This window comes from Daldinia vernicosa (assembly GCF_022497035.1).
Source record: "Daldinia vernicosa strain CBS 139.73 unplaced genomic scaffold F5Y00scaffold_2, whole genome shotgun sequence".
NCBI lineage: Eukaryota > Fungi > Ascomycota > Sordariomycetes > Xylariales > Hypoxylaceae > Daldinia > Daldinia vernicosa.
In genome coordinates, this window is record NW_025953918.1 from 993,367 (window position 1) to 1,021,246 (window position 27,880).

The following is a 27,880-nucleotide window of genomic DNA, read 5'->3' on the forward strand; positions in this document are numbered from 1 at the left end:
TATTAATCTCCTTAATCATATATAGCTCAAACTAGTTCTTCTGCTTTCTTCTGCCCGGCCTTCTGCTCGACTTCTTGCTCCATCCTGCGGACCTCTCCCTCACTGATACTTGGATTATCGCCAGTGCCCTCCCGCCCAGCGTCGCTCTCAGCAGCCTTGCGCCGTTCCTCTTCCTTCTTCTCTTGCTCTGCCAATTGACGTTCTTCACGCCCAATTTCCTGCAAGTCGATGTCTTCGAAGCCGATGCGCTTAAGGATCGGTGCTGTCGCATATCGGTACAACGTGTGGCCTTTGACTAGATCACCAACGTCAACGTTCTCGACGCCCCAGACATCGAGGACAGGATGTAGTCCGGCAACCCCGAATTGGATGCTGCTACTTCTGTACAAAAATGCGAGAATGTAGTCGTTCGCGCTGTACGCATTCACAACTCTTCCGGCTACGACAGAACGGATGCGGCGCCAATCGGCTGGACTGCTGGGAGTCGGCGCGCCCAACATTATGGCGTTCTCGACCAGACCGAAGGCCTTCCGCTTAGCAAGCTGCTGCAGACATACATATATAACCTTGGCGCCGAGGGAGTACCCGATAAGTGTGACAGGTCGCTCGCCTTGCGCTTTGTTGATAAGAGCATCGGCAAGGACTTCTCCAGCTTTTTGAGCACGCTGGTTAGCAACGCTCCAGGGGTTGTCAATAATACGACTAGCTTTCTATATTGATGTTAGCATCCTGTGACATGCCAATGAGTGCGTCACTAATACAAGCGGTTTAGGGGAGGCATCGTACGTACCACCAAGCCTAGCGGCCACAAGCCAGCGGACAATGCCGCAAAAACAGTGCGTTTAATGATCTGAGATTTCGCGTAGGACCAAGTCGCGGAAGTAACCAGGGTTGTAAGCGCGTTCCCCAGATTGATCAGGGCTTCCAGCTCGAAGCGGAGAGCAAACGGTTCTTGGCCTGGACCGATACATTTCCAGGGCGCGACCACTTCTTCTTTATCGTCCAGCCAGCCAGAAATACCAATGGCAATCCGCAACCGACGTGCTTCGATTTCGCTCTCTCCTGGTTTCCCGATAGGAACAAACGCAAAGTCTTCCACATCTCGAGTATATTGTTCCACTGTAACATCGAGTGAGTAAAGTACAAACCACTAGGTTAGAATTATCACAACGTAATATCGAGCCGTCAAGCTTATTCCCTAGACTTCTAACCCCCAAGAAGGCCTAAATCGAGAGTATGGCTTTCACATTGTGATAAAGGGGTTTACTTACTAGCTTTACTTGTCATCTTAGCGCCATAGGCCCCAAATAGACCGCCTACTAAAACGCCACTTCCAGCTAACGCTCCAAGATAACCCGCCGTAGCAGTAGCTCCAAGACCAATTCCACCTAAGACGGTGCCAACTCCAGCGGCTAAGAGAGGAGCAGCTAATCCACCGGTGATACCGATGAGGGCTGCGCCAGCGACCCCAGCTACGCCCATCTTCCATTTGCGAGCGGTGCGGTTCTCTTCGGCCCTCTTCTTCGTCTCCTCGTCAGCCGACATTTTCTCTGCCGCCGTAAGAAGCCCGCGAGCGACTTTCTTTTCGTCCTCTGAAAGCACCGTGGCAGAGAGACCGAGGCTGGTGGTTAGGTACAGCAATAGAACTCGCGAATAGGCGTTATAGTGCTCCAGGCTCAGGAGGAGTAGGAGTATTGAGTGAAGTATTAATATCCGCTTCTCCTTGGCCATTTTGCGCAACGCGGTTTCGACGGGAGGATACGTCTTCAATAATGCTTCGGCGATCGTATCCTCATGCTCTTCGGTCTCGATGCCCTCTAATGTCGGCTCAGTATCTGAGCCTGCGAGTTCTGGCTTGGCTTGCTTCGATTGTTTCTCAGCTGTTTTCCTAGAGTTAACAACTTCCCCGACACGGATCACAACGGTGTCTCTCCAATGATCAAAAAGCTCCAGCGCGTTTGTCTTGAGCGTAACAATTTTCTCTTCGCTGGCCTCCTTCTCACGCTTGGCTAGCTCTGCTTTTTGATTTTCTAGTGCCTTTTTTATTTCCTTCTCTCGTTCCTCATCGCTCAGCTTCTCGGGATTGACCGGTTCGTCGTTGTCGTTCGTCAGCGCAAAAAGGTAGTCTTCCCGAGAGCCCGTTTCTTTAGGATCAAAGGTGTCTATAAGGCGTTTGCGCATAAGTTCAGTGATGTCACAAACGAGAATTGTGAGTAAGCTACGGTCTTCATCCGTATCTAGAACGGTTTCAAGCGACTCGCCCTCTTCATCATGTTTCTTCGATTCATTTTCGTCGCCACCACCTAAGAAAGTACTGGCCTTCTGAAACATGGACGACATTTTTCGTACTTGATTACCATCAAGGCTTGCCGACAGGTAAATTTATTTTTACGCTTGAAATCAAATTCAAGGTAAGCAAACGTAGTTCTTGTTCCTCTGCCCAGTATTATATTAAAGGAATACGTCATCAATTTAGACTTAGCTTACAGCCAATATCCCTGTCAGTAAGTTTTGCCCTTAGCTTATAGCATTAGACTATCTTCGCTGAACATCACAGCCAGATTGGCTCTTGGTTAATTTTATAAGCGGAGGCTACCTGTCATGATTCTTCCATAGTAGAAATTTACATAGGTGATTCATTATATAGCTACAGAATGCAACGACTTGAGTAAACGCTATACATTCGGGTTTGTCGAAGACATTTATGCATATAAGCGCTAGCAACATTCCGATTAATGAATGCGCATACGAAACAACATCAAGGAGCAAAGTTGATAGTCTCAATATAGACGAATACGAAAGGGAAAAAATGATGAATTTCAGTGAATATCCCTAAATATATATCGGGTACCTAAATTACATAAACTACCATGTATGGCAGTTAAAAAAAATAGCCAGTAAATGCTAGAAACATGATTCCTTAAAAACAAGACTCTTAAAAACAACGAAGTCTATCGACTTGGCCCTGTTCTAAAAAAGCAATATATGAATATATGAGCTAAGCACATCCATTTATATCCCCAAAAAGTATCATCAGTGTCTAGCATTGCGCCTGAATAAACCTAAATCCATTAGTGAATATTTATTTCATATCTTGGGGCACTGGAGGTACTCACTTCGGATCTGATCTCTACGGCGTGGACGAGGCGCAGCAGGCCCATGCCCTGGAGCATTACGATTACGTCTGAGTCGCTGCAGAAGTCTTTCTCTAAGAGTATGCCTAGCCGCCGGCGCTGGCGCTTGGGGCAACGCGGGTCCCACGGGTGGCGGAGGCCCAGGCGGTGGTAGCCAGTCCACTACCCCCGGCGGCGGCGGGGGAATGCCACCTATGGCAAATCCAGGCACTCCTGCTGCTGCAGCCCCGGGTCCGTCAAACCCTGCAAACGGGTCTATGTTTTCTGCGTTTTCGTCGAATTCTTCGTCGTCATCGTCGTCGGGGTTTACAATCTCGGCGGCCTGGCCTTCTCCATGTACATTTGCTGGTGCTTCCCAAATTACGTTATGCGCCACGTTGCCCATGGGGACACCTCCATGTGGTGGCCCGGGAGGGTCGGCGGCGTTTGCACCCTCGCCTTCACCTTCGCCGCCTTGTGGATCTTCCCAGATCTCAACGTCCATGGGGTCGCCATCTTGAGGTGGTGGAACCGGAGGGCCGGGAGGTCCAAAGGGTCCAGGAGGGGCTGGAGGGAAGAACGGTCCAGCATGTCCCCCAGGTCCAGGAGGTCCAAAAGGCCCAGGGGGTCCCCCGAAAGGTCCAGGGGGGCCTGGGGGACCTGGGGGACCGGGAGGCCCGAAAGGTCCTGCAGGGCCCGGAGGGTGAGCCGGTCCTGGAGCGGGGGCTGGAGCCGGTGGATAGGGGTACGGGTCATGTGGGTCTCGAGGGGGGGCATTGTCGGGCTCAACAGCGTCGTAGATACTAATACGGCAGAAATACGTATGTTAGTAATCCAATACCTTATTCGTAGGGTACACACTCTTTTACCCAAGAGGTGTTTGGCTAAACCTGATGGCTATAAGAAAGACAGAGGGATGAGAGCCGCTTCACATACTAGAAAAAGGTTAGCTATGACGCTAGGATAATGGCAAAGGGGCGCCTAAGGAGTTAAGGCCAGGCCTATAGTGCAACCTGCTCTATCACATACCAATGTTCTAACCCAATTTTTAATTACCTCGTCACTCTCATCCTCATATACCCGTTGTGTGCCTTCCTTTGCCTGCGCTAGTAGAACATCTAGTGGTGGTCGCTCATCGGGATAGTGCCTCATGCATTGCATAATCGTAGTCCGGAAGTCTTCGTCTATATAACTGAACTCGGGGTCGTCCATGAGCAATACTGCGTAATGAAGGGGGTCATCTGGGCTCTGCTGAGGCGGGATCGGCGGGCGAGATGTTGTCATGAGCGTCCACATGGTCTACATAAAGGTCAGATCGCTTGTAACGCTCGCTACCCGTGTCCAGAGAGATCTTACCAAAGCAATTCCCCATACGTTCATCGGTGATCCGTAATTTCCAGCTACTCTTTGTTCCGAGACTTCCCAGCCCATCGTGCCTGTAACTTCTAGGTAATCCCACTCGCTTCCAAATTGTTCAGGGGCGTAATAGCCGTATTTCCCGGTGAAGCGATGCCGAAGGTAGTATTGACTGTATTTGAATTATAAGACTGGAATATAGAATAAGGGCGGGAGTGTAGCTTACTTTCCCTTGTTACGCTTTATTTGCCTCATACGTCCAAAGTCCCCAAGCTAAGCTATAGTTAGCATGGGAGAAGGAGATAAATCAAAAACAATTGGACGACCAACTTACCTTAAGTCTAGGAATTATAGCATGCTCACCGTCTTCGGGATGTCTGTCTAGGCCATCGATGAAGACTTAAGAATTTTCACATTTAGTCTTGTCTCATAGTATAGAAAGATGGGAGAATGCCTCTCACTATTTTTTGCGTCGATATCAAAATGGACCAACCGCCTTCTAGCATATCTCTTAGCGGTAGGCGGGACCTCTTCGAAGAGCTCCTCTCCGACAGTTTTCCACCGATCAGGCCCCCCCTCGGGATCTGAACGATTATGTACCCTCTCCGAGTGCTCAAGCACTTTCGGAGCATGTCTGTCGTGTCGTCCAGGATGGAACATCCGCGGAGGAAACCTGTAGTAGTCCATTGAGTTAACACATTTTCCCGATGGGTCTAGTACCACCAAGTCTGGGAGAAAGGGATGAGGATTCTCTTTGGGACCGGGGACTCCTTACTCTAAGGCAACACACGCCCTAACCACTGAGAATAGCAATTAGCTAGGCCGTATAGAAATGGAGACGGGGGTGTAACTTACGACAAAGCCAAAATGACCAAAGAACACGGTTGGGAACTCTCTTCGTTTTCTTGTCAAATTTGGCCTTTTCAATCCTTTGGATGAGGTGTAGTAGGTCACCATTTTCCACAAACTCCATGATAACATAATCATGGCGGAAGATTGGATTATTTGGGTCATTTCCAACCCTATTACGAATCATATTATCAATCAATATATCTCGGTCCTGGATCCTTTCCATGTGCGTCTCACGTTTCACCCGCGCATCTTCAGGATCGTTTTCATGGGTGTCTCTCCGACTGTATTCATCAAGCAGGAAGGCATGCTGCTCGTCCGGGATTTCAACTTCGGAATCAGGTAGAGAGACATCGTCGTCGTCGTCGCTTGAATCGTACAGATCTATTGGATCGTATTCATAGGGCTGGTAGTCTGCCTGTAAGAATTCATTCCGAGGGAGCGCTTGGACGCAATGGGCCGCGCGGGCTACTTCCTGTTGGGTTGTTAGAAGATCTACAACAACGATTATCACCACTATATACCTTTAAAGCCCTCTCTTCGCGACGTATCTCCGGACCGAACCAACCCCGGCGACCAATCTTGAATACCAGTTCGTAAGGCGGACGTATGCTTCTGAACTTCAAAGCTATACCATTCCCACCGTAGCCTAGTACCTTTGCAAGTCTAAGATCATGTAGAGGACGTCTCTCAAAATATCTTTGAGCAGCCCGGCACCTTTCCCTTATTTCATTCCTATATGGCTCGTCCCATAAATCTGATGTTTGGAGCACGAACGGTGGCCACGTACTTTCCCAAGCGTCATGCTTGTTTGGAATCCGCTCCCAGTTCTTTTTTATGACATAATCTCGAGGATTTTGCTCTCCTGGTTTTGGAAACGGAGCTTCCGCCCACTCCTCTCTATCTATACGATAGTCTCTAAACCCCTTTATAAAGTGACCGCCCTCCTCTCGATATATTTTCCAGAGAGCATTTACAGCTCTATAGTGTTCCGAGAAATTTGTGGGGTTCCCATACATCTGGGCTTCCATCCACCCCGGCGCATCCTGCATCAATTCGTCCATTTTCGATATTATACTTCGCGTAAAATTTTGGAGCCGTACATTGGACAAGCGCTTCTAAAATTGAGACACGAGGATTCCATATTGCCTGTAGTCCGGAAATATGGCTAGGCAAATTTGAAAGACCATAATCACCATTGTGCTATTGTGCTGCTTGCAGTAATCAAATACACAAATTCCATTTAGTAGACAAAGAGACTGGACAGACGGAGAGGTTTGATTGGTAGGATATTCCTGCGCAAAGTACAGATCTAGGGAATATGAAAGAAATATACTTATGGAAGAAAGGATTTTGTAACGAGCTAAGCAACACCTCTGCAGTGGGCTCCTATATACAAGTGATCATCGTTTTGGATATCTGGCCTCCGTATATGCTTCTTGTGTGAAGTTTTTCGTTATTATTCACAGCATGTCATCTTAATTGATGGTACACTTCCGGCATGGGGAATCTATTAAAGTGCTTGTCGCCATACTATAGTTTTTAAAATGAAGTATCAATAGCCATTTTGCTATCGAGAATTAATAAAATATACTTACCATAGCGTAAATCAGGCAGTATGAACCACGAAGATTCTCTCAGGCAATATTCAACGAATCTCTCAAGTAATGTTTAAACTGTTAAACAAATAGGTCAAAATAGATCACAAAGCTACTGCATGCTCTCCATATGCGTCCAAAGCACCCTGCTATCCCTAGTCTACCCGAGCCCTAAGAATACAATAAACGCGTTTGTTTCTAGCCAACAGATACAAGATATATCTTGGTTAAATAAGCGCTTGTTATATCAGCGTGTTCGTTACTAGTTGCTTTCGTAGGGGAATAGAACGGGCTATAGGTATGAGAAAGCAGGTATAACAGGTCATAACTCCTTTTCACGACCCGACAGATATAATCCAACTACGGTACTGTATAGGGAGTATATTCTGATAACAATTAATCCCACATTTAAATATCTAGAATAAAACCACAGTGACAATAGTACCATAGTACCTAGGTGGATTTGCCTTCTATAAATAAAACATACTAAGGCAGTTTCCCAAGATTTAGCCTGGGACTGTGAGAACTCGTTGTCTTCGTACCATGGCTTCCGCATGCGGTTTGTTTCGAGGAGATTCTTGAATTCTACCCACCTGGCTTTATTATCAATAATACCTACCTGCTAAGATTCTCATAAGAGCTATAATATATATTATTTAATAACCCCTAAATATAATGAACTGTAGGTGTCCACTCAGTCACTGCATACCTCGTTCTAGGTGCTTAACTAAATACCTAACCTTGATACGTAAAGGGTGTTATAGGCACATCCAAAATCCGGATGTTAAGGATATTGTGTGAATTCGATAGCCAACAAATTTATTTGGCGACTCGGTTTCTTCGTTAGGATTCTGTATACACTTGAATAATACCAATAATACTAATACGGGATAATAAACAACCGTATTTAGTCTTATGCATATTAAGTATGGGCATAGCCAAGAGAATTTATAGCTAATCACACATCTACTACCGTTTATATAGTGAAGTCAATTCTAATACATATCAAGGAGTGTGCTTATGCTCTACGTTATGGAGCGTGATCTAGATTGATGTATAATTTCTGAATTCACGTCGACGAACCTAAGATACTAAGAATATACATGTGCAGCATCTATTTATAAGCCATTCAACAATGCAAAGTGCAAAATCCAACCCTACTGTATTTCGGGGGTATTGGACGCCTTGTTAATCAAACTCCATATGCCGTAGAGTCGTGTCAGTGATGACGTATATCTAATAATGTCCGACCTTACCGCCCAACGCCAAGTCCATTGAAATAATTTTCCATCTGTACCACATCCATCCTCATGCGAGTCATTTCCCTTATTATATGGTGCATAGGAGAAACCGCAACTTATTTGAGCGGGCTGTTAATCGAAAACATCAGCGTCCCCGCCGTCCCAATCAGGATCTGAGTCTTCCGGCGAGTCCAAGAAGTCCTCCATGTCGAACTGTCTTTCCATGGGACGATGGTTATCAACTTGAATATCCACCACATCACAAAGACCATGAACGAATCCATCGTCCGATAAGTGTCTTGCAACCTTTCTCACCTTACGCTCTAGTTGACTCTGATCAGAATGGTCAGCAGCCAGTTCATCTTCGCTCTCTTCGTCGTCGGCGTCCCGTTCCTTGAGTAATAATCCACTCCCCTTGAGTCGTTTAAGTTCTCTGCTGATGGCCGAGGCTCTCGTAAGCTCGGCTTTACTAAGGTAATTCGGCTCCCCTTCTGACGAGGTCGGTGCCGGTGAAATGTTAGCTATTCGCGTGCTTCGTCGCTTTGGTAGTGCTGCAGGAGCCAAGCTCTTTGGTTTTAGCTCCTTCTGGTTCTGCCGTTGGGGCCTGGTCGGCGGTGGGCGGACTGCCTTGAAATCTTTAGGTGGCTTCATCTTCCTCTTGAAAACTCTCGCCATCTTATCGACCCAAAACTCTCGGAGTTCTTGGCGTTGGCGCCAACCTATGTCTAGTGCGATCCTCAGTGCAAGTCGGCGAAGGTGGGGGAGGTCTGACGCGCTCCGCACCAAGCTTTGAAAGAAGGTCTCTGCTGCCCTACGACCCCACTTTCGCATATGAAGGATTTCGATAGATTGTATTGAAGACGGCCATGTCGGCACATCATTCTCCGTAAGAAGAACATCGTATTCGGGTTTATTGTCAGCATAGTGCTCATGGTGTCGGAAATAAGACAAATCCATATAGAGGTGTTGTAGCCTCGGGCAAGCTGACTGCAGCGTAGGAAGAAAGGCTAAGCTCAATGATTGACAATGATTGATGGTAAGGCTTTGCAAGTGGCTCCCATGTGTAAGTAGAAAATCAACAAGATCATCCGCCGTCAACTCCCAGCAGTTGATAAGCTCAAGGTGTTTGAGGGAGGTAGGAAGTTGTTTTAGTAACAGGCCGTTAACCAATGTACAAGACTCCAAGATGAGATGCTCGAGGTTTGGCAAAGCCGAAATACAGGCGGAGAGTTGGGAAACTTTCCGATTATTTTGTCTCTCCATCTCTTCACTGGACTGCTGCCTAGCCGACAAACCCCAGGACGCAAGTTGATAGTTCACAAAGGCTACCTTTTGCAAGCTGGCAAAACTGGAGTTCAAATGAAATCCTGCCAGCTTATCCAGGGAGAGTGATTCGGAAGTGAGACGCGAATTCCAACGCCAGCTCTTCAATTGCGTGGGAGCAGTCGCATCATTGGCTCTGCGGCCTGCTAGAGTTTGCATCAGGTCATCTGCAGCACATTTAAATCGAACGTGCTCGTCTAGTTTACGATAAGGTGGCTCGTCGGATTCGTGATATAGTTCCATGCTTGACAGTCTTGGCAGATTCTGGACCACAGTCTGCAAGTTTAGATAGTTTGTGCCGTACCTTGGTGTCAAGGTTGATGCCACTTCCATCTGCAGAATCTCGACTTTGGGGCGGTAATTAACTATGGTGGTGTCGAGAGGCAAGTTTAAAGTGTCGATAAATTGGCTAAGAGAGGTTTGAGGAGCCTTGGTATATCGCCAGTGGTGGTAGAATGGAGGACACTTATATAAATTTGCCAAGGCAGGCTCGAGAAAAGTCTTACAAACCCGTGCGGCTGCCATCAAACTGCCGACCGCCTCAGAGACATCCTCGCGCCGTGATGAAAGGTCACGGATTGGCACGGCGACGTTGTCGAAGACACATAATAAGACATGATATGGGAGAGTCGCCCAAGGAGGGTGAGATGTATAAGTGTCGGAGGGAGCTATGGGTGAAGCCGTAGGTGTGACTTCATTTGAATCCGGAGTACTGGGCGTTATAACGTCGGGAGAGGCTTCTTTGATGACCTTGCGTGTTCGGCGCTGGATTTTTCTCGGGGATGGCGAGTAGTCATGGCGAGTGTTCTTTCGTTTTCGAGTGTTGGGGAATGTATGTTTGATCGGGGTATTACTACTTTCGAAGTCGTCGTCGTCGTCGTCGTCGTCAGCGTTGAAGTCGTTGTCGGATTCAGATAAAAGCGAGTTTGAACGGAAGTATGCGGCGGTTGATCTAGTTGTGCGGCGTGGTGGTGCCTTCAACTTGGCGGCGCGGGATGGATTACTCCGAAGAGACCGTCGAGGGCGATCCATTGTCGGAGTCGAGAGTCATTAGATTGCTTGAAGCGACAAGTGGGGACAAGGACAGTCGGCATAGGGGTTACAGTTCGATAGAGAGGTAGAGTGACATATGCTGCTGTATAGTAAGGTTGAATGCAATTTTTTGTAGGTGAATGTTCCGGTGTGAATTAACAATTGGATAACAATTGGAATGGGGAATGGGTTAGGTAAATCGGATTTGGTTTGTGTTTATGTATCCTGGGAAAGTACAACGTACGAGGTACGGCATTGACTCACTGCAGCTAAAATAGATTGGCGGGATGTCCCACTTAATAAGGTTTTTTACTTATGATTGGATCTACGGATTACGTCCTGTACCCCACCATCCCTGTGTAGCCCTCCAGCCGGGCTCTTACCTCCTGCGCGCAGCTGAAACTGTATCTACGTACCGCTGAACTTCAGCTTGTGGCCCTTAAAAGTTCAACAACCACGCGCTCATATGTAGAAGATATCGAAAGCAGGTTTTCTACTATATATAAACTATCTGAGATTGTGGATATAATAAAGCCTCACATTTACCTACCTCGGTCAACATCACCATCATCGACATCAATTAATAGCGCTACAAGTAGTATTAAGTTCGTATACCTACCTAGGTACTAGTAATGCAAGTCTCCGTTCACGTTTCAATTGGAACGAGCACGCCTTGCCAAACGTTATTAGTGTTTTGTATGTTATGTACCTAGGTATCATTAAGGCGTGTGTATTGAAGCCGACGGCTCGTTAGTTTAGTACATATATGGTAATAAGTAGCTAATAGATTATAAATCTTGTAGTCACAAACGCATAGCTGTTTTAGCAATATTTAATATTTAAGAGATATTCTAATTGCTGTCACTTATTTTCAAATTGGCCATTTCTGATTAAACAGCTGTGTAAGTTGATAGATCTTAGGATAAATCTAAGGAAGACTAAACCATTTCAGTGTAACTATATAGGTACCTTTAGACTTTGTTAGGGTTAGTTTAAGGCTTGACTTAAATGGTGAAATGCTTGGCTTGAAACTACCTGTTATAATAACGCAAGCACTTCACTGAGACCTTGAGTCATAACCTAGAATGGACCGGATACTATAGCATGCTCAGGTTTCGAACCCTTCTGCATGCTCTAGCAATGTAAATCTGTACTGGGGTTTGCTAGGTCAACGTTTAGGTACTAAGCAATATCAAGAGCTGCTCGTAGAAAAAAAATCAATTTATATTATTTAGGGGTATACGTTCGAAATGACCGAATAACTACTTAGGTACCAAGGTGGTTTGGAAATAACATTTCTATGCGAAGCAAAAAAAAAAAGCTATTTACTAAGCTGCATCTATCATATATTATCCACTCTGGTACCAGAGGTAGCAAACGTCTATTTGCTATCTATCGGCTCAGGCAAATATCTACCTCTTGTGTTTGGTCTACATCTAGTTAAGTTTTGTTGGTTGAACTTGGACAGTTTCAAAAAGGAGTCCATGCCATATGTCCATACATACGATAACGTAACAAAGGGGAGAAGGTGGGTCTGTAGAAGGGTCGGAACATTGAAACGTATTTGTGGCTTGTACGTCTTTATAGGTAGATTATCAGGTACGTATCTTTTTGTAATGCACAGATCCGCCACTTAGAAGATGCGACCGTAGCCACACATATCCTAACCCCTGCAGGATTGGTTCTTTCCTCCTCAGCCTACCTTGGTTAGTCGGAACGCGTCGACGGGTTCTTCCACTTTTCACGCATCGCATCGCGGACATGTCAACCGCATCACATGCCCTCCCAACTTATTTCTCTATAGTCACATTTTCCTAGGTATACTCACGACTACTATCGCGACTATATGCGCCGGCAAACCCGCAACTTTTGCCGATAAATCATCGCTTTCAAATTACTTGGAACGTAAACAACCAGGTTCATGGCCAGCCACACTTAATTCGTTACACATCTCATCACCATAGCCACTCTCTTCACTCACTCTTAGACTTCACTTCGTCTTGGCCCCAATTCTTCACCCGGCTTTCATCTCAATTTTACGCCATAATTCTTATTGATTTGTTTCCGGCGCTAAGGATATTCAATAATGCAACCTCAATATCTGTAATTCCTAATTGGTTGCGTCCAAACTTGGTGCTTCCTAGGCAACTGCTCGGCAACACTCATACCTGCTTATTCTTTTTCTTTAGCAGGAGTTTGCCCGGCAAGGTTCCATAGCCGTTCGGTCATTCCTGTACATTCTACTTGACTGCTCCATCTCTAAATCCGGGTACCACGGCACTGTGGTGGGCTGCGCCGATGTTCTCCTTCAGAGATGGCAACCATCACCCCGTACAAACGCGAACTACCTTTCATCCACCGAGCCTGGAAAACTGCCGTGGATCGTCTATCTCCATACGGCATGGGAATCAAGTTATCATCAACAAACGGTGACAGCGTCGTTAATGATGAGCGTGGCTCTCGTGCTACCAAAAGACGTCGCATAGTTGAAGACTCACCAGAGTCGACTCCAAATGGCGCTGTTGGCCACTTATTATCTGAAAACTATGACGACTTCGAGAAAGCCCTCCGCGTGGAAGTTCTCCAGATTACCCACAAGGAAAGCTCTAATTTCAGGTCCAGCAATTTATTGAATGGCACGGGATCTCCCGCAAAAAAGGATACTCCGACAATTCGTATCCGTTGTAAGCTTAGCATTTTCCGACTGCGTGGGTCAAAGGAAGTTCGCATCCTCTATTGCGATAGCCAAATATGCAATTTAAAGGTCTTTCGAGACGCAGACGATATCTGCCGGAGAGCTAGAATATATCTCAATTCGCCATTTCATATCCCGGCGGATAAAATATTCGTCGAGCGAGATGATGACAATGGTTTTGATCTGGATGATAACTATCTGGTTCAAGCCGAGCTGGAGTCGGCTGGTGATCCATGTTGGCCACCCGTTGACCTACTACCCAAAGAAGAAACCCAGGGCAACATTTCGAGCAACCCACGGCATTGGGTTTTGACGTCTCAAGTCGTTTACAGGTTTGAAAAGCACCGGGCCTCGACACCTGTTAAGATTAGGAAGAGAGTCGGTCAAGAAATGGGGACTGAACTAATGATGGACATGGATCTGAGATGGTCCACATGTCATAGAGCAGGTAGCACTACCGAAGTTGAGGTTTCACCTCCAGAGACCAGGGCGGCATTTCCTAATGGTGCTCTAGAGCCCTTAACAAACGGGCATGTCAATGGGAGGGCGGACAATACAACAAATGGCGTTTTGAAAGATGATCAGGATGTCTTGGTAGAAGACGATGAGGACCATGAAGAGGCGGCAACCCCCAGTCGCTCACTAAGAACGAGGGGAAAGCAAAACTATAATCTCAAGCTGCTGAGTGACAAGGCACGAGGGAAAGAGCGTAAAGAACGCAAGCAACGTAAATTGGCTGAGAATAGAAGCCAAGCTGGGCAAGTTACGTGGGTACTCCCTCAAAACGGGGGAGTCGTACTAAAGAATTTCCAATGCATACGATGCTACGCTGCTCATTCATCCATGAACCAGCTAGTAGAACATGTTAAGGTTCATTACCAGTTCAAGTATGACTTTGATATAAGTTCCTCCCGCATCTGGATCTCTCATCATGGTCAAGATACCCCGCGCCGGTCTGGCTCGTACATGTTGGACGTTCAAAGCTCAGAGGGCCCCGAGAGCGACCTCGAAGATAATATATCCCTTCATAGGACCCATAACACCTTAACGCAGTCAAGGTCTTTGCAGGTAAGTTGACATTAAAAATGTCCGAGCGGATACGGCGAAAATTGGATAATACTAACCCGGTGGTGCAAAGACATACCTCCCAGGTCGTCCGAAGGATACAAGGCAACAAGTGCCAAATAACAAACAGCCTATGTACGATCGTCTCAGTAAAGCGCTACTTGAACCAGGATCTTTGGTCGATCCGCCAGACATCGACGATACTTGGCTAGTACAAAAGCACCGAGACATCATTCGGGATTACAGTGATGTCCACCAAGATGAGAAGGAATATATTTCAGAATGGGATGCTTACGTAAATAAAGAATGCGTCACTTCGGAGCCTCATTTACAAGACGTTTATCTCAAATTCGTCCAAGACAAGGCATCGTGGCTAGTTGCGTCTCAGAGCCGCATGACGGAATTCTCAAAGCACCTAAGTTACCTAAAAGCAAGGAACTCTCTAGTTGAATCAACTATCGTTAAAGCGCTCGCAATTATGCGGCAAGCTAGGTCTCAGAAGCGGCCTGAGCAGCCTGAGACTACAAAACCACCCTCTCCGAGAACTCAGTATCGCAAGTCAGCATCAGGATGTGCTATCTGTGGTCAACCAATCCGAGGGCCATCCACACTAATCTGTTCAAATTTGGTTAGTCAACCCCGTACCCCTTTACTTTCCCTTTGGGCCCGCTCTAGAATGTAAAGCTAACTGTCTGAAGGATTGCGACAAACCCTTATACCACATCAATTGCATCCGAGGGCATGTAAAGATGCCCGTAGGGTGCCGCAACTGGCGTTGTAACGATTGTTGCAGCAATTAGGGAGCTCTAAGTGTGGATGTTGTAACATGTCCAGCCTACGTCTACTTCACGTTGGAAACCAGAAATCACCTTCATACGGGTGGTTAGAGACGGATAGTTCGACTTGGAAATCCTCACCCTAACTCCCGAGGGAAACGCATGGGGCTCCTTAATGATAGGTGATTTCAGAGCCTCAGTTGCGATCAATGTTGAATAGGTGGCAACGAGGTATCCGCAACTTCTCTGTAACCCATACTACGTTTTTAGAGCCATCTCTATAGAGGGCTCATCGAACATAACATACCTATAACTGATGGGGCAATTTACTGCCATATGAATCAAGGAATTTAGTTAATAATCAGTTGCCTCGTCATCCGTGAATTTAGTAAATACGATAAAATGACTTATGAGTGAGCCCCTTGAATTAACAAGTGGGTACCTAGGTAGGTACTTACTTCTAAGGTAGACTTTACTAGATAATCAATTCTTCCAAATCTATCCAGAATAATTCACTGTCTTGATCAGTGTCACTTTTAATATTTTCAGTTATAACCTAATATTCTTCCACTGGAAGTAAGACTTGGCTAAGTACCCAGCCTATAGGGAACAGGTAGTTATGAATATCTTACGGCGTAGAATCAGATCCCCAGAAAGCCGTGAATAGATCCTTTTCCCAGTATCAGTGCTAGGGGCTACGCCAAACCCCTTTATACCCTTTTCTCGGCGCCTAAAATAGTAATTAACTGACTCGAAAACGAGTTGTTACTATTAGGAATAATTGCAATTCGATTACCTAGGTACTTCAATAAAATGGCTTCTACATGTTCGCGGACGAAAGGTCTGTGATACAGGTTACAATTTCCAAGCAATCACCAGGTGTTCGTTGCCGCAGCTGTGATCGTAATAGCAGGACACATCAACACGTGCTGTCAAAACTGGAAAAGGGATGAGTCACTCAGAGTTTGTTATCCGTCTTCGACCACATATCAAATACCTACCGAAGTCTTATTAATACTATTTAGCCCTTCGATCCCTCCCTTTCGAATCCATCTCCACGATACCACCAGACCCAAAATCGCCATCAATCAGCATATACCCCTTCGCATACAGTCATAATATCTATCAATACTACTAAACACTACTAAACACAAGGAACTACCAGGCTCCACAACACTCCTACCACAATGTCGAGGCTCAGCATCATCCTCACCCTCTTCGCCATGTTTATCATAGCTGATTGTGTCCTGAGATTAACGTCGTCTAATAAGGAAAGTCCGACTGGTTTGGGTATGGGGTCGTTGGCCTTTGTAGTATGCGTTGCTTTCATCGCATACATGTTCGGCCGCCCGGTCGACAGCGACAGGGGGGACGATCAGAAAATAATTCCGAACAGATAATCGATATTGCTGATTTCGAGACCTCTGAGGTGAAGGCACTATATTCACTTAAAACTGATGGGTGTGTTTGGGAGCGGATATGATCTACTAGAGCCACTTTTCTCTTTGCTGGTAGTTTAAGGTGTATCGTTACCCAAGCGGCTGAGTTGTACTCCTGAACAAAGCTGTGCGTATGGGTCCATTGCAGTCAATAACAGAACCCCTTGACCCAAGTAGCAATACATCTCTACCAGAGAGACTATCCATTTAGAGCGATCCGTGATTAATATAATGCGAATGAGTTCTTAGACCCTATCAATTTGTCACGACTTTAACGTGAAATACTTTTAATGCATTTAATAAGTAATGCTAATGCCGACCCTTACAAAAACCGGGTTACAGAATGAAAGGAGGCCAGATGTTACTTCTCATGTTTTTTCCTTGTCACAAATAGCCATCTGTTTCCAAATGGAAGTAATGTCATATGCCTAATTCTTACCTAGACTTCCGTAAATTATTCATACTATTCATACTCATGATGATAAGACTGATAAAAATCAGCTTGTTGGCGACGAAATTAGTATTACCACCTGAATACAACTGAGACAAAGTGATCGACTATCCAGTACTTTAATGGAGATTAACGATCACCGTTTACTTACATAGGTGAATTGCCACATGACACTGATCATTGGGGGTTATATTAATGAAGCCAGGATGCGGGTGGGTTTGATTATGTTTAGGTTCTCGATCTTTATTAAGAAGTAATCAAACCTTAAATATAGCCATATATACTTCAAAAGTCTTAGATAAGAAAGGCTCATGCTGTGTTCCAAACTATACCGATGTCGTGGAATCTCGAGGGTATGTAAAGAGAAGCGATGGCTGTACCCCGCATCCGAGAACGACGGGATGCTGCGCCGATGGTCCAATCACTGGATTTGCATGGGTTCTACATACGATAACGAGCTGTAGTTGGTTGATGATTTCCTGGCTGTTTAGACCTCGGGATGTGGCATTGTATCTATCTTATTTATCTATCTTATTACCTAGGGATGGAATGTGGTAACGTTGCGGGGCATATCTATTACTGGTTATCTATTACTAGTTGATAGGCAATATTATCTTGTTCGAGTATTCCTACAGCACCGTGAGAACAAAGGAAACTTTAACGGGCAACTCCTCGAACTCGTGGCCGGACAAAGCAGTCTCAGATTTCCCCGGACCACACTTCCCCGGATAGTTTCCTTTGGGTAATCGAGGTCAATATGGCGAGATCTCAGGAACATAGACAACAACCCTCTCGAGTAGAGGAAGGTGTTGAGGAGAAGATCCAACCGGAAATTCAGCAACATATCAGCGGGAGTGATAAGCATGATTCTGAAAAAGGCCTTGGAGATGAACATAGCCCGGGGAATGGGCAGTATGCTCAGATCGACCCGGTTGTTGCCAGTCGCATCGCGGAGAGTGTTGACGACTTCATGGTAAGACTAACACTTACACTTTTTATACCTATAGACCTACAAGCAGAGGAGATATGTTAAACAGAAAACAGACCCTCGTCAGCGAGGCGAATGACGCAAATGAGAGGGAACGAGATATGAAACTTTCCCATGCCTTCAAGGTGTATCCTAAAGCCGTCGGCTGGTCGATGCTCCTCTCATCATGTATCATAATGGAGGGATTCGGGACATCGATTGTTGGCTCGTGTAAGTCAATGCTTGTTACCGATTGTCTCGATATAGATATTAATATCAATCTCGTAGATATTTCCTTCCCCCCTTTCCGCGATAGGTTCGGCACTCTAGCACCTAATGGAGAGTACCAGATCCCCGCGAGTTGGCAGAATGGAATTGCAGGTGCAACTAATGTCGGCGAGATTATTGGCCTTCAGGTATGTACTTATTTCTTTCTCACTTACACCTAAAGCTTTGTGCTAAGGGAGAATTGCCCTAGATTGCCGGTGTCCTATCTGAACGCTGGGGTTACCGTTGGACGATAATATCTGCACTGGTTGCTGTCACGGCCTTCATCTTCTTTCCGTTCTTCGCCAATAGCCTCACGATATTCCTCGTTGGTGAATTATTCCAGGGCATGGCCTGGGGTATTTTTCAGACCATGACCGTGGCCTATGCAGCTGAGGTTTGCCCTGTGCCCCTGAGGCACTATCTTACCAGCTACGTCAACCTCTGCTGGTTAGTCTTCACCAATTCCACGAATTCCACCTCTGTAAACTAGATACTGATGATACCTTAAAGGATCATCGGCCAATTCATCTCAGCGGGTGTGCTTGTCGGGCTCGTAGATCGACAAGACGAATGGGGGTAAGTTTAGACCTTTGCTCTGGGCCGACGACGCTTGCACTAAAAACCACCCCTAGATACAAGATCCCCTTCTCCTTACAATGGGTCTGGCCGATTCCTATTGCTATCGGCACCTTTCTCGCGCCAGAGTCGCCCTGGTGGTGCGTTCGACATGACCAAAAAGAGCGAGCGGAGAAGTCGCTAAAGCGGCTGGCTCGTAGTTCCGGGTTTACCCAGCGCGATGCTGATGCGGCAATGGCCCGTATGTCACCCTAAGGACTTTAGCATATTATCTTTGGCTTAGGTGATTAATTTTATAGTGATGGTCTATACGGACGAGATGGAGAAGCAGGTTTCTCAGGGGACTAAATACTGGGACTGCTTTAGAGGTACCGATCTTAGGCGGACCGAGATTGTATGCTTTATATGGCTTGCGCAAACCATGTCTGGCACAGCTATCGGCGGCCTATCGTCTTACTTCTTCCAGCAGGCGGGAATTTCAGACGCAGATTCGTTCAAGCTAGGTTGGGGCCAGAATGGTCTCAACGCTGTCGGGACGATTGCCAGTTGGTTCATCCTAAACAAGGCTGGGAGAAAGACCTTAGTATTATGGGGGATGGTTGTGATGTTTATTTTACTCTTGTATGCTTTAATATTTCCCTTCTCGTCTCTAGGCTAACTCCCCTATTCCCAGGATCACCGGCTTCATGGGAATTCATGACCCGCCTAGCACTGCGGAAGCCTGGACGGCAGGAACAATGGTAATCCTACTAAGCGCCACAGCCAACTTCTCCATTGGCCCCGTAGTCTATACTATCGTCTCTGAGATCCCATCAACACGGCTGCGTGCCAAATCTATTATCTTGGCCCGTAACGCCTACAACGCTATTAATATCGCCTTTATTAATATTGTCTCGTACCGGCAGCTCAACCCGGCCGAGTGGAACTGGGGCCCCAAAGCTGCTTTCTTCTGGGCTGGCACGAATGCTATCTTTACGGCTTGGATCTTCTTTCGACTACGTTAGTACCCCTCGTGTTTGGATAAGTTATGTGTTTCCTTTAGCTTATAGGATTGTTACTAATCCCTGGATCGCTTTCACATAGCTGAAACTAAAGGTCGAACCTACGCCGAGCTCGATATACTATTCGAGAATAAAGTACCTGCTCGTAAATTTGCGAGTACCAAAGTCGAAACATTGCTTCGTGGCACAGAAGGCGCACAAAAGGAACAGGTAGATCTTATTACTAGTAACGACGCGGGGGGAAAGAGAGCTGAGATTTAGATGCTGTACATCTCTTATTCTTATGTTGTTAGTAGATAGATGCAAGAATATTTACGGTGAAACTTACACAGGAAGAAAGGTTATAATTAAATTTACCAAATAAATGAGTGCATATATCAAGTCGTGAAAATTACAGATGAACGTTTATTACCCAATCTCCCGCCTTGGGCATATCACCTTTGATTGAATTGATACCTGGGCAATGAGTACTCGCAAACCGCTCATCGATCCCAATGCTATACACTAATAAGTACAAGTCAATTTATTATTAGTCCTCTTCTAGGAAGCGGGCCAGCCTAGAACCTATATTTCTTCTTTTCGTCCCTCTTCTCCTCGTCACGCTTTAGCCTCTTGCGACTCTCATTCGCAATCATCTCTTCTAAGCCTTCTTCTCTCCTCCAATTAGCACCGATACCTTCATCACGCCGGCCTTCCTCAAACCTCTTCCGCATCTCGTCCTTGCTGATACCATCCGCTAATGCATCTGGATCGAAAGATACATCTACATCGCCAGGCTTCTTCCGTTTCCGGCTGCTATCATCGTCCTGGCCGAGGACACGCATGTCCCCGCCAGCGTTCTTGAGATCATACACACGGTCACTCCCAAAGAAGCCTTCCGCTCGAGCCTGCTTCTCTTGAATAACGGTGTAGGCTGAACGAGGATGCGTGCTATCTTCGGTCTCATAACCACGACGGGACTTCCGTAGGTCTAACTCTCCGGCCACAGACTCGGTCGTTGTGCCATACTCCGTCGGTACACTGCTAGCCAAGCCGCCGGGTGTTTCCATGCCAGAGGGAGTCTGCAATCCTGCACCAACATCTTCCTCATCTTCTTCCTCTTCCTCGTCTTCTTCTTCCTCTTCTTCGGACTCCTCTTCAGGTTCTTGAAGCTCGCCCCACATTGTGCGCTCAATAGGTTCACCAGGAGGGGGTGCTGCTTGGGATGGCTGCATGATACCGAAGATATCTCCTCCATACAGTGGTCTGTTGTATTCATCGACGGGCGGCTTGCCGTAACATCCTGGGTTGAAACCCCATTGGGCACCTGGTGGAATAGGGGCGTTAAGTCCGGGAATACGAAGAGAGGGATAAGAAGGAGGCGGGCCGAATCTTTGCTGATGGATGAGCCATGGCGGAGGGGCCCCAGGAGGGATACTAAGGGCCTCTTTCAAGGTATCGCTTAGCTCTCCGGGCCGGAGATGCCGCAGATCTGTTTCGTATTCCTTGCCTTCATAGTAGACTTCACCGAAGCGCGTTAATTGAGGTTTGCTTTGAAACCTGAAAAAAGCATCGTAGAGCTTCTGGTAGTCGATATCAAGCTTGCCCATTTTCGGCTGTACTCTTTCGCGCTGCTTCTGCTTCAGAGTTTGTTCTGCTTGTTTCTCTAGCACGGCATCTCTCATCTCCGCAATCCCAGTATCCGCGATAAACTTCGGTAATTTAAAGGCAGGCTTCTCGATACCTCTCTTGGATGAAAGATATTCGCGTTTAAGTGACCAGTGGGAAGGCACCGGAACCACGTTTCGTTGTGCTTTAATCTGGACCAGCATTCGAGGGTCTGATGATGACGTATCGTGCCATTCCACAACTTCGGGTTTCTTTACTAATGCTTTAAGTTCTGCAATAGAGAGCTTGTTGAGCATCTTCCGCTTCTTCTTCGAAAGTTTGGGCTGCGTATTTTTTTCGTCTTCTTCGGAGGGTATTTCGTTATCGTCGTCAAAGAAGACCTCACCCTGGTTGCCAGCGTTGGCTTCCTTTGCAATATCATCCTCTTCTCTCGATACACCAAACTTGGTAAATATATCTTTGTACATAGAGAATGCAGGATCTTCGTCATCGAAATCGAAACCTTCAGCGGATTCAGCAGGTCCATCGGCGGTAATCTTATCTGACGAAGTAGGATCCTTCTTGACTTCAAGCTCTGTCGTCTCGCTAGGATTAGGTGCATCCTTTGTCGGCTCCGATTTTGTTTCGTCCGTTTGAACCTCTGGAGTATCGTCTGCTTTGGATGTTTCCTGCTTACATATTAGCATTAAAGGCCTGTTTCAAATTAGACTACAAGGACATACCTCTGGCTTGGTCTGCTTTTCTGCCTTCTTCTTCGCGCGGCGCTTCTGGTTCTTCGTCATTTTAGGAGGCGCCATCGTGATAGTTCGTTTGGGCTTGCGCCTCTTTTTATTGAAAATTATGCGACGACTCAGGCGCGACGGCCTTACTCCCCCTGGACGAAAGAATTAGAAATGCCCGAGGCCTCCTATTATTAAGCGCCGGTGATTAGGTAGGTTCAAATTAGAAGATAGAACAAGGTGAATGGTAACGCCCGGGATGAACTTGTTCGTTAATAAGGCTGACTTGAATGGATAATTTCAACACGCGACTTTGAAAACTGAAGTCTAGCTTTAAGGTACTAACCTAGCTTAGAGCTTCTCCAGCCACGACTCCAAGTTCTATGCAAAGCCGCATTCTCCAATTTAAATGGTGAAAGTCTTACCTATGATAAGACTCTTATCTTCCAGGTACGTGGCGCAAACTTTAGCCGTGCACAAACATAATCCCTTATCGGATGCATAATCAATGCGTCAGTGCGTCAGATCTGGCCAAATTTAGCTACAGTACTTAGGTACTTGGCACGACCTAGCGTTTTGCTTAATTGCGGGTAACGCTTGGGGACTTTTTACACTAGGAACGTTCTCTTGGCATTTCGTTACGAGATTCTCCCATTTTTTTCAATCGCGTCAACCAGCCAGTCATTTCAACAGGGGTCGCCACGCGGCAGAAGTCAGACCCTCCTTATTACATTATCTACGCAGATAGTCAGTCGATGTTCTATTCATGGATGAACTTGATACTGTACTACCAATCCGTTATCCATAATAACCGGCCAGCAAACCTCGCAATAGGTATCAATCATATCGCATCAAGCTTTGCACTAGGTCCGAAGCGATGATCGTATGAACTGAACTCCTTGATCCGAGTAATTGCGCGTTGCTTCTTCGTCACTCGTTATAACTTCACCAACCTGCACCGCAAACTCCGTTACCTCGATGCCTCATTCTACGAGCTCGGGCTCCTATGCCCGAGAATCCTCCGTACCCCGATCCAATGCCAAGCATCCAGATGACCAAGATATTGATTCCGGCCTGGAGAAGTTTCCGGACCATATCGATTCTCCGGCGATGCGCTCCAATAGTGCAAGATCCATGAGCCCTGCCGGGTTGAACGCATATGGGATTGGGTTGAGTGGAGGAGCTCAGATAAATGGAGATCGTTGGCAACCGCGAAGGGACCTTTCTGCATCAAGAGGTGTACGGTTTGGCTCCCCACTAGGTCCGTCGGCAGGTGTTCCTCGAGGCCACGGACGACAGAAGAGTATTAGTGAAGCTTTCCGTACTATCAGGGATAGAAACGGCAGCGTTAGCCAGAATGCCCATGAATTAGCAGATGCGCTACGGGCACCCATATCTCCCAAGCTCATTGTATGTCCAATAAACATCATGGCCACCCTGTCCGGCATCTGCTGACGTGACATACGTAATTATCTAGATCCTCTGTATTATGTGGTACATGTCGTCTGCTTTGACAAACACGTCTTCGAAATCCATCCTTAACGCTTTCAACAAGCCTGCCACCCTGACCATGATCCAATTCTTCTTGGTTGCCTTTTATTGTCTAGCATCCTCTTGGCTAGCTAGTGTATTCCCTTCCCTACGAGATTCGATCCCGGCGTTGAAGAACCCAATACGATACCCATCGAGGGACGTCATCATGACAACGCTCCCCCTGGCTGGGTTCCAGATTGGCGGACATCTATTGAGTTCCACGGCAACCTCTAAGATTCCGGTATCTATGGTACATACGGTGAAGGGACTTTCACCATTATTCACCGTTTTTGCTTACCGGTTTATATTCGACATCCGATATCCGAAAGCTACATATTTTTCCCTAGTACCGCTTACACTAGGTGTGATGCTCGCCTGTTCATCGAACCACACCTTTAAAGGAGAAATCGTGGGAATTATATACGCTCTTTTGGCGACTATTATCTTCGTCACACAGAATATCTTTTCTAAGAGGCTCTTTAACGAGGCTGCTAAGGCAGAGGCAGATGGTCTATCAGCAAAATCTCGCAAGCTCGATAAATTGAACCTTCTATGTTATTCCTCTGGTCTTGCTTTTCTGCTCACGTCCCCAATATGGTTTTGGAGCGAAGGTATCGGACTTATCAGAGACGTCTACCACGACGGTTCGGTGGATCTCTCTTCGCACCCCAACAGTTTTGATCATGGGCGCTTAACACTCGAGTTTCTGTTCAACGGCACTTTTCATTTCGGACAAAATATCCTGGCTTTTGTCTTACTGTCGATGGTATCGCCCGTAACATACTCGGTTGCATCTCTTATTAAGCGAGTGTGGGTTATTACAGTCGCGATTCTATGGTTCCGCAACCCTACGACTCCAATCCAGGCCGTAGGCATTGGGCTGACATTCCTTGGTCTCTACTTGTATGATCGAACGAATGACAGCAACAAGGCGGACCGACGCGCACGTCTTTTGAGCCAGAGTGCGGGAGGGGACCAACCACTGCTACCGCTCAATACGACTCAAAATAAAACAGGCATTTCCGGCCAAGCACCACAGATTTTTGGGAGTCCGATGTCTATGACTAATGGATCGACGCCTCATCCTTATACCAATGGTCATTCTTCGCAAGCGAGTTCCGCAGCCGATGATTTTAAGAAAAGCGATGATGCCGGCAAAGGTCGACAAAGAGGTAGCAGCAACGCGGCTTGGTTACCACCCGGTACTAGGCAGGAAGAAACTTGGAGATACGAGGATAGAGTTAGTGTTCGATGATTTATAGGCTTTCCGGATAGAGCCAGATGTTTACGAGACGTCGGAAGTTACGTATGAAAACTGATTTCATTTTTGATACACGGGATAGTCAGTGCCCAGACTATTCAAAAAGTCGTTATCACTACAATCTTGCAAATAGAGGCTCGTGGTTAGGTAATTATGAGCTGGGGCCTACGAGGCACAAGGCATAAGGCGGAATGGAATTGGAATACGGCCAATTTGGTCGGCTGTACAATTATCCTATAGATCAATGGGATGCGATGTTGCATAGGCGTAGGATTTGGATTTGTGCTGTAAGGGCCTCGGATACCATTTTTTATACTAGTTTAATAGTCTAATCCTAGACCGGATCGGACAAATGGGGATAACGATACTTGATACTATGTATCGTGTTGAATATTTGTGGCTTCACGACTCAATATATACATAGTGTAACTATTCCTGACTTAAGCGCACCTAGGTAGGCACGATATTACTATTTTTGCAGAGAATTTCTTGATAGAATTTCTTGATTACTTAGAATTACATATTCAGTGAAGGTTCGTCATTCCCTAATTCGTTCTTAACAGGTAAGGAACTTTCTGTTACCTAGGAAGTCTTAGCGGAGTCGGGATCGGGTACTACCGTAAACTCATGTGACCTGTCACGTGAACCCACATCTAAACGTGTGGACCTAGCTTTCTCAAACCTGGGACCCAAGTTCATCCGGACCAGACGGCGGCCAGCGCCATTTTTACTTCGACCTTGCTTCAAATTATTTCCTCCCCCAGACTCATCACCTCCCTCCACTCCATACATTCTCTATCGCTCTAGGTCATCTTTCAAGATGTTCAAGAGGTGAGTTATTATGTCTAGATTAACTTTTCAAAGTACCCCTCCTTCAATTGAGGTCAATTGAGCTGACGGAGAGTTTTTTTTACCCCGACTTTAGCGGCCTCTCCTCCTTCGCGAGAGCTGCCAGGCCTGCCTTTGCCGCCCCGACAAGGCGCGCAGTAAGGCCTGCTGCATCTGCATTAAGATTCCCTCTTACGAGCCGATTCGCGAGTACGTCGAGTGCCGGTGACGGCAAGATTTACCAGGTGAGTTGGGATCGCGAAACACCGTTACCAAAGCTTTGCCGAATTGTGGGATGGGAGCTAATGGATATATGAATATAGGTTATCGGTGCCGTCGTCGATGGTTAGTGATACCTTAATCTTTAATGACAACCTCTATGTTTCTTAGTTGTCTTCGAAAGCAGCTCTATTAACACAAATTTTGTCGTGTAGTCAAGTTCGACACCGCAAAGCTACCCCCCATTCTAAACGCCTTAGAGACAAACAACGGCGGACAGAAGCTTGTCCTTGAGGTTTCGGTAAGATTCAGTGCCAAAAGTCCAAATAATTCCAAATCATTTCTAATATCATACAGCAACATTTGGGTGAAAATGTCGTCCGTTGCATTGCCATGGACGGTAGGTCATAGTGGTGAAAAAATTCGCGTGCGACAATAAACTCATATTTTCATAGGTACCGAGGGTCTCGTCCGAGGCGCCAAGGCCACCGATACTGGCGCTCCCATCACAATTCCTGTCGGCCCTGCCACTCTTGGCCGTATCATAAACGTCACTGGTGACCCGATCGATGAGCGTGGACCTATCAAGACCGATAAGTTCTTGCCTATCCACGCCGACCCCCCCGCGTTCACTGAGCAGTCTACATCTGCCGAAATTCTGGTTACCGGTATTAAGGTCGTCGACCTGCTTGCTCCCTACGCTCGTGGTGGAAAGATTGGTCTGTTCGGTGGTGCTGGTGTCGGCAAGACTGTGTTCATTCAGGAACTTATCAACAACATCGCCAAGGCTCACGGTGGTTACTCCGTCTTCACCGGTGTCGGCGAGCGAACCCGTGAGGGTAACGATCTGTACCACGAAATGCAGGAGACCTCCGTCATTCAACTCGATGGCGAATCTAAGGTCGCCCTAGTGTTCGGTCAGATGAACGAGCCCCCCGGAGCTCGTGCCCGTGTCGCTCTTACTGGTCTGACAATCGCTGAATACTTCCGTGACCAGGAAGGCCAGGATGGTATGGATGATATTCACTGCTGCATTGATATTTGCTAACACTTATCAGTGCTTCTCTTCATCGACAACATCTTCCGTTTCACTCAAGCCGGTTCTGAGGTGTCCGCCCTGCTAGGTCGTATCCCCTCTGCCGTCGGTTACCAGCCCACTCTTGCCATCGATATGGGTGGTATGCAAGAACGAATTACCACAACCAAGAAGGGTTCCATTACCTCCGTCCAGGCCGTCTACGTCCCTGCTGACGATTTGACTGATCCTGCCCCCGCCACTACCTTCGCCCACTTGGACGCCACCACTGTGTTGTCCCGTGGTATCTCTGAGTTGGGTATCTACCCCGCTGTCGACCCTCTCGACTCCAAGTCCCGTATGCTGGACCCCCGTGTCGTCGGTCAGGACCACTACGACACCGCCAGCCGCGTCCAGCAAATCCTCCAGGAGTACAAGTCCTTACAGGATATCATCGCCATTTTGGGTATGGATGAATTGTCGGAAGCTGACAAGCTTACTGTCGAGCGTGCCCGAAAGATCCAGCGTTTCCTAAGCCAGCCGTTCACCGTCGCTCAGGTTTTCACTGGTATTGAGGGTAAGCTGGTCGACCTGAAGGACACCATTGCCTCCTTCAAGGCTATCTTGGCTGGCGAGGGTGATGACCTCCCCGAAGGTGCCTTCTACATGGTTGGTGACTTCGCATCGGCAAAGGAGAAGGGAGAGAAGATCTTGGCTGAGCTGGAGAAGTCGACGTAAGGAATTAATATGGACTGCTGTTAAATAGACGCTCCCGAAACCCGGGAGTGACCTGTGTATATCTAGAAAAGGAGAGCAGTGCGGTCTGATGATTTCCCTAGCTCAATCAAGTCCTTTTGTGAGCTGTATACCTAAAATTCCACGCTAATTCTGATATGTCCTAAGGTCCCATTCAAATACGTACCTAACCTATAGAACCCGGCGTTG

At 46.8% G+C, this 27,880-nt stretch overlaps 8 protein-coding genes across 8 annotated transcripts; 4 read left to right on the forward strand and 4 right to left on the reverse strand.

Moving 5' to 3' along the window:
* Window positions 1-24: 24 nt before the first annotated feature.
* Window positions 25-2,422, reverse strand: F5Y00DRAFT_224089 (DUF726-domain-containing protein; the record flags this gene model as incomplete). Its single annotated transcript, XM_048005950.1, has 3 exons — window positions 1,272-2,422; window positions 791-1,119; window positions 25-710 (listed from the first exon to the last, which is right to left on the reverse strand). Coding segments are annotated over exons 1-3 (2,077 nt in total), but the record flags the coding sequence as incomplete, so codon positions are not given.
* Window positions 2,423-3,033: 611 nt separating this feature from the next.
* On the reverse strand, window positions 3,034-6,382 carry F5Y00DRAFT_269282 (kinase-like domain-containing protein; the record flags this gene model as incomplete). Its single annotated transcript, XM_048012414.1, has 11 exons — window positions 3,034-3,062; window positions 3,117-3,916; window positions 4,050-4,063; window positions 4,143-4,412; window positions 4,470-4,641; window positions 4,696-4,742; window positions 4,804-4,868; window positions 4,931-5,142; window positions 5,245-5,269; window positions 5,325-5,793; window positions 5,843-6,382. The coding sequence occupies 11 exons, from the start codon at window positions 6,380-6,382 to the stop codon at window positions 3,034-3,036; spliced, it is 2,643 nt and encodes an 880-aa protein (XP_047869883.1).
* A 1,583-nt stretch (window positions 6,383-7,965) lies between these two features.
* Window positions 7,966-10,711, reverse strand: F5Y00DRAFT_224093 (uncharacterized protein). The gene has a single exon (XM_048005951.1). It carries the CDS (start codon window positions 10,510-10,512, stop codon window positions 8,290-8,292), a length of 2,223 nt encoding a protein of 740 aa, XP_047869884.1. The 5' UTR covers window positions 10,513-10,711; the 3' UTR covers window positions 7,966-8,289.
* A 1,520-nt stretch (window positions 10,712-12,231) lies between these two features.
* On the forward strand, window positions 12,232-15,409 carry F5Y00DRAFT_224094 (uncharacterized protein). The gene is made up of 3 exons (XM_048005952.1): window positions 12,232-14,275; window positions 14,346-14,900; window positions 14,971-15,409. The coding sequence occupies exons 1-3, from the start codon at window positions 12,827-12,829 to the stop codon at window positions 15,070-15,072; spliced, it is 2,106 nt and encodes a 701-aa protein (XP_047869885.1). The 5' UTR covers window positions 12,232-12,826; the 3' UTR covers window positions 15,073-15,409.
* A 2,021-nt stretch (window positions 15,410-17,430) lies between these two features.
* Window positions 17,431-19,979, forward strand: F5Y00DRAFT_269284 (sugar transporter; the record flags this gene model as incomplete). Its single annotated transcript, XM_048012415.1, has 10 exons — window positions 17,431-17,911; window positions 17,983-18,136; window positions 18,194-18,321; window positions 18,384-18,622; window positions 18,686-18,751; window positions 18,808-18,992; window positions 19,051-19,372; window positions 19,425-19,750; window positions 19,835-19,933; window positions 19,963-19,979. The coding sequence occupies exons 1-10, from the start codon at window positions 17,696-17,698 to the stop codon at window positions 19,977-19,979; spliced, it is 1,752 nt and encodes a 583-aa protein (XP_047869886.1). The 5' UTR covers window positions 17,431-17,695.
* A 157-nt stretch (window positions 19,980-20,136) lies between these two features.
* On the reverse strand, window positions 20,137-22,475 carry F5Y00DRAFT_224097 (DUF382-domain-containing protein). The gene is made up of 2 exons (XM_048005953.1): window positions 22,083-22,475; window positions 20,137-22,028 (listed from the first exon to the last, which is right to left on the reverse strand). The coding sequence occupies exons 1-2, from the start codon at window positions 22,155-22,157 to the stop codon at window positions 20,310-20,312; spliced, it is 1,794 nt and encodes a 597-aa protein (XP_047869887.1). The 5' UTR covers window positions 22,158-22,475; the 3' UTR covers window positions 20,137-20,309.
* On the forward strand, window positions 22,476-25,323 carry F5Y00DRAFT_224098 (TPT-domain-containing protein). Its single transcript, XM_048005954.1, has 2 exons — window positions 22,476-23,489; window positions 23,557-25,323. The coding sequence occupies exons 1-2, from the start codon at window positions 23,058-23,060 to the stop codon at window positions 24,865-24,867; spliced, it is 1,743 nt and encodes a 580-aa protein (XP_047869888.1). The 5' UTR covers window positions 22,476-23,057; the 3' UTR covers window positions 24,868-25,323.
* A 153-nt stretch (window positions 25,324-25,476) lies between these two features.
* F5Y00DRAFT_224099 (ATP synthase beta chain mitochondrial precursor) lies at window positions 25,477-27,863 on the forward strand. The gene is made up of 7 exons (XM_048005955.1): window positions 25,477-25,704; window positions 25,799-25,946; window positions 26,025-26,046; window positions 26,136-26,221; window positions 26,278-26,320; window positions 26,376-26,930; window positions 26,979-27,863. Exons 1-7 carry the CDS (start codon window positions 25,694-25,696, stop codon window positions 27,671-27,673), a joined length of 1,560 nt encoding a protein of 519 aa, XP_047869889.1. The 5' UTR covers window positions 25,477-25,693; the 3' UTR covers window positions 27,674-27,863.
* Window positions 27,864-27,880: the final 17 nt, after the last annotated feature.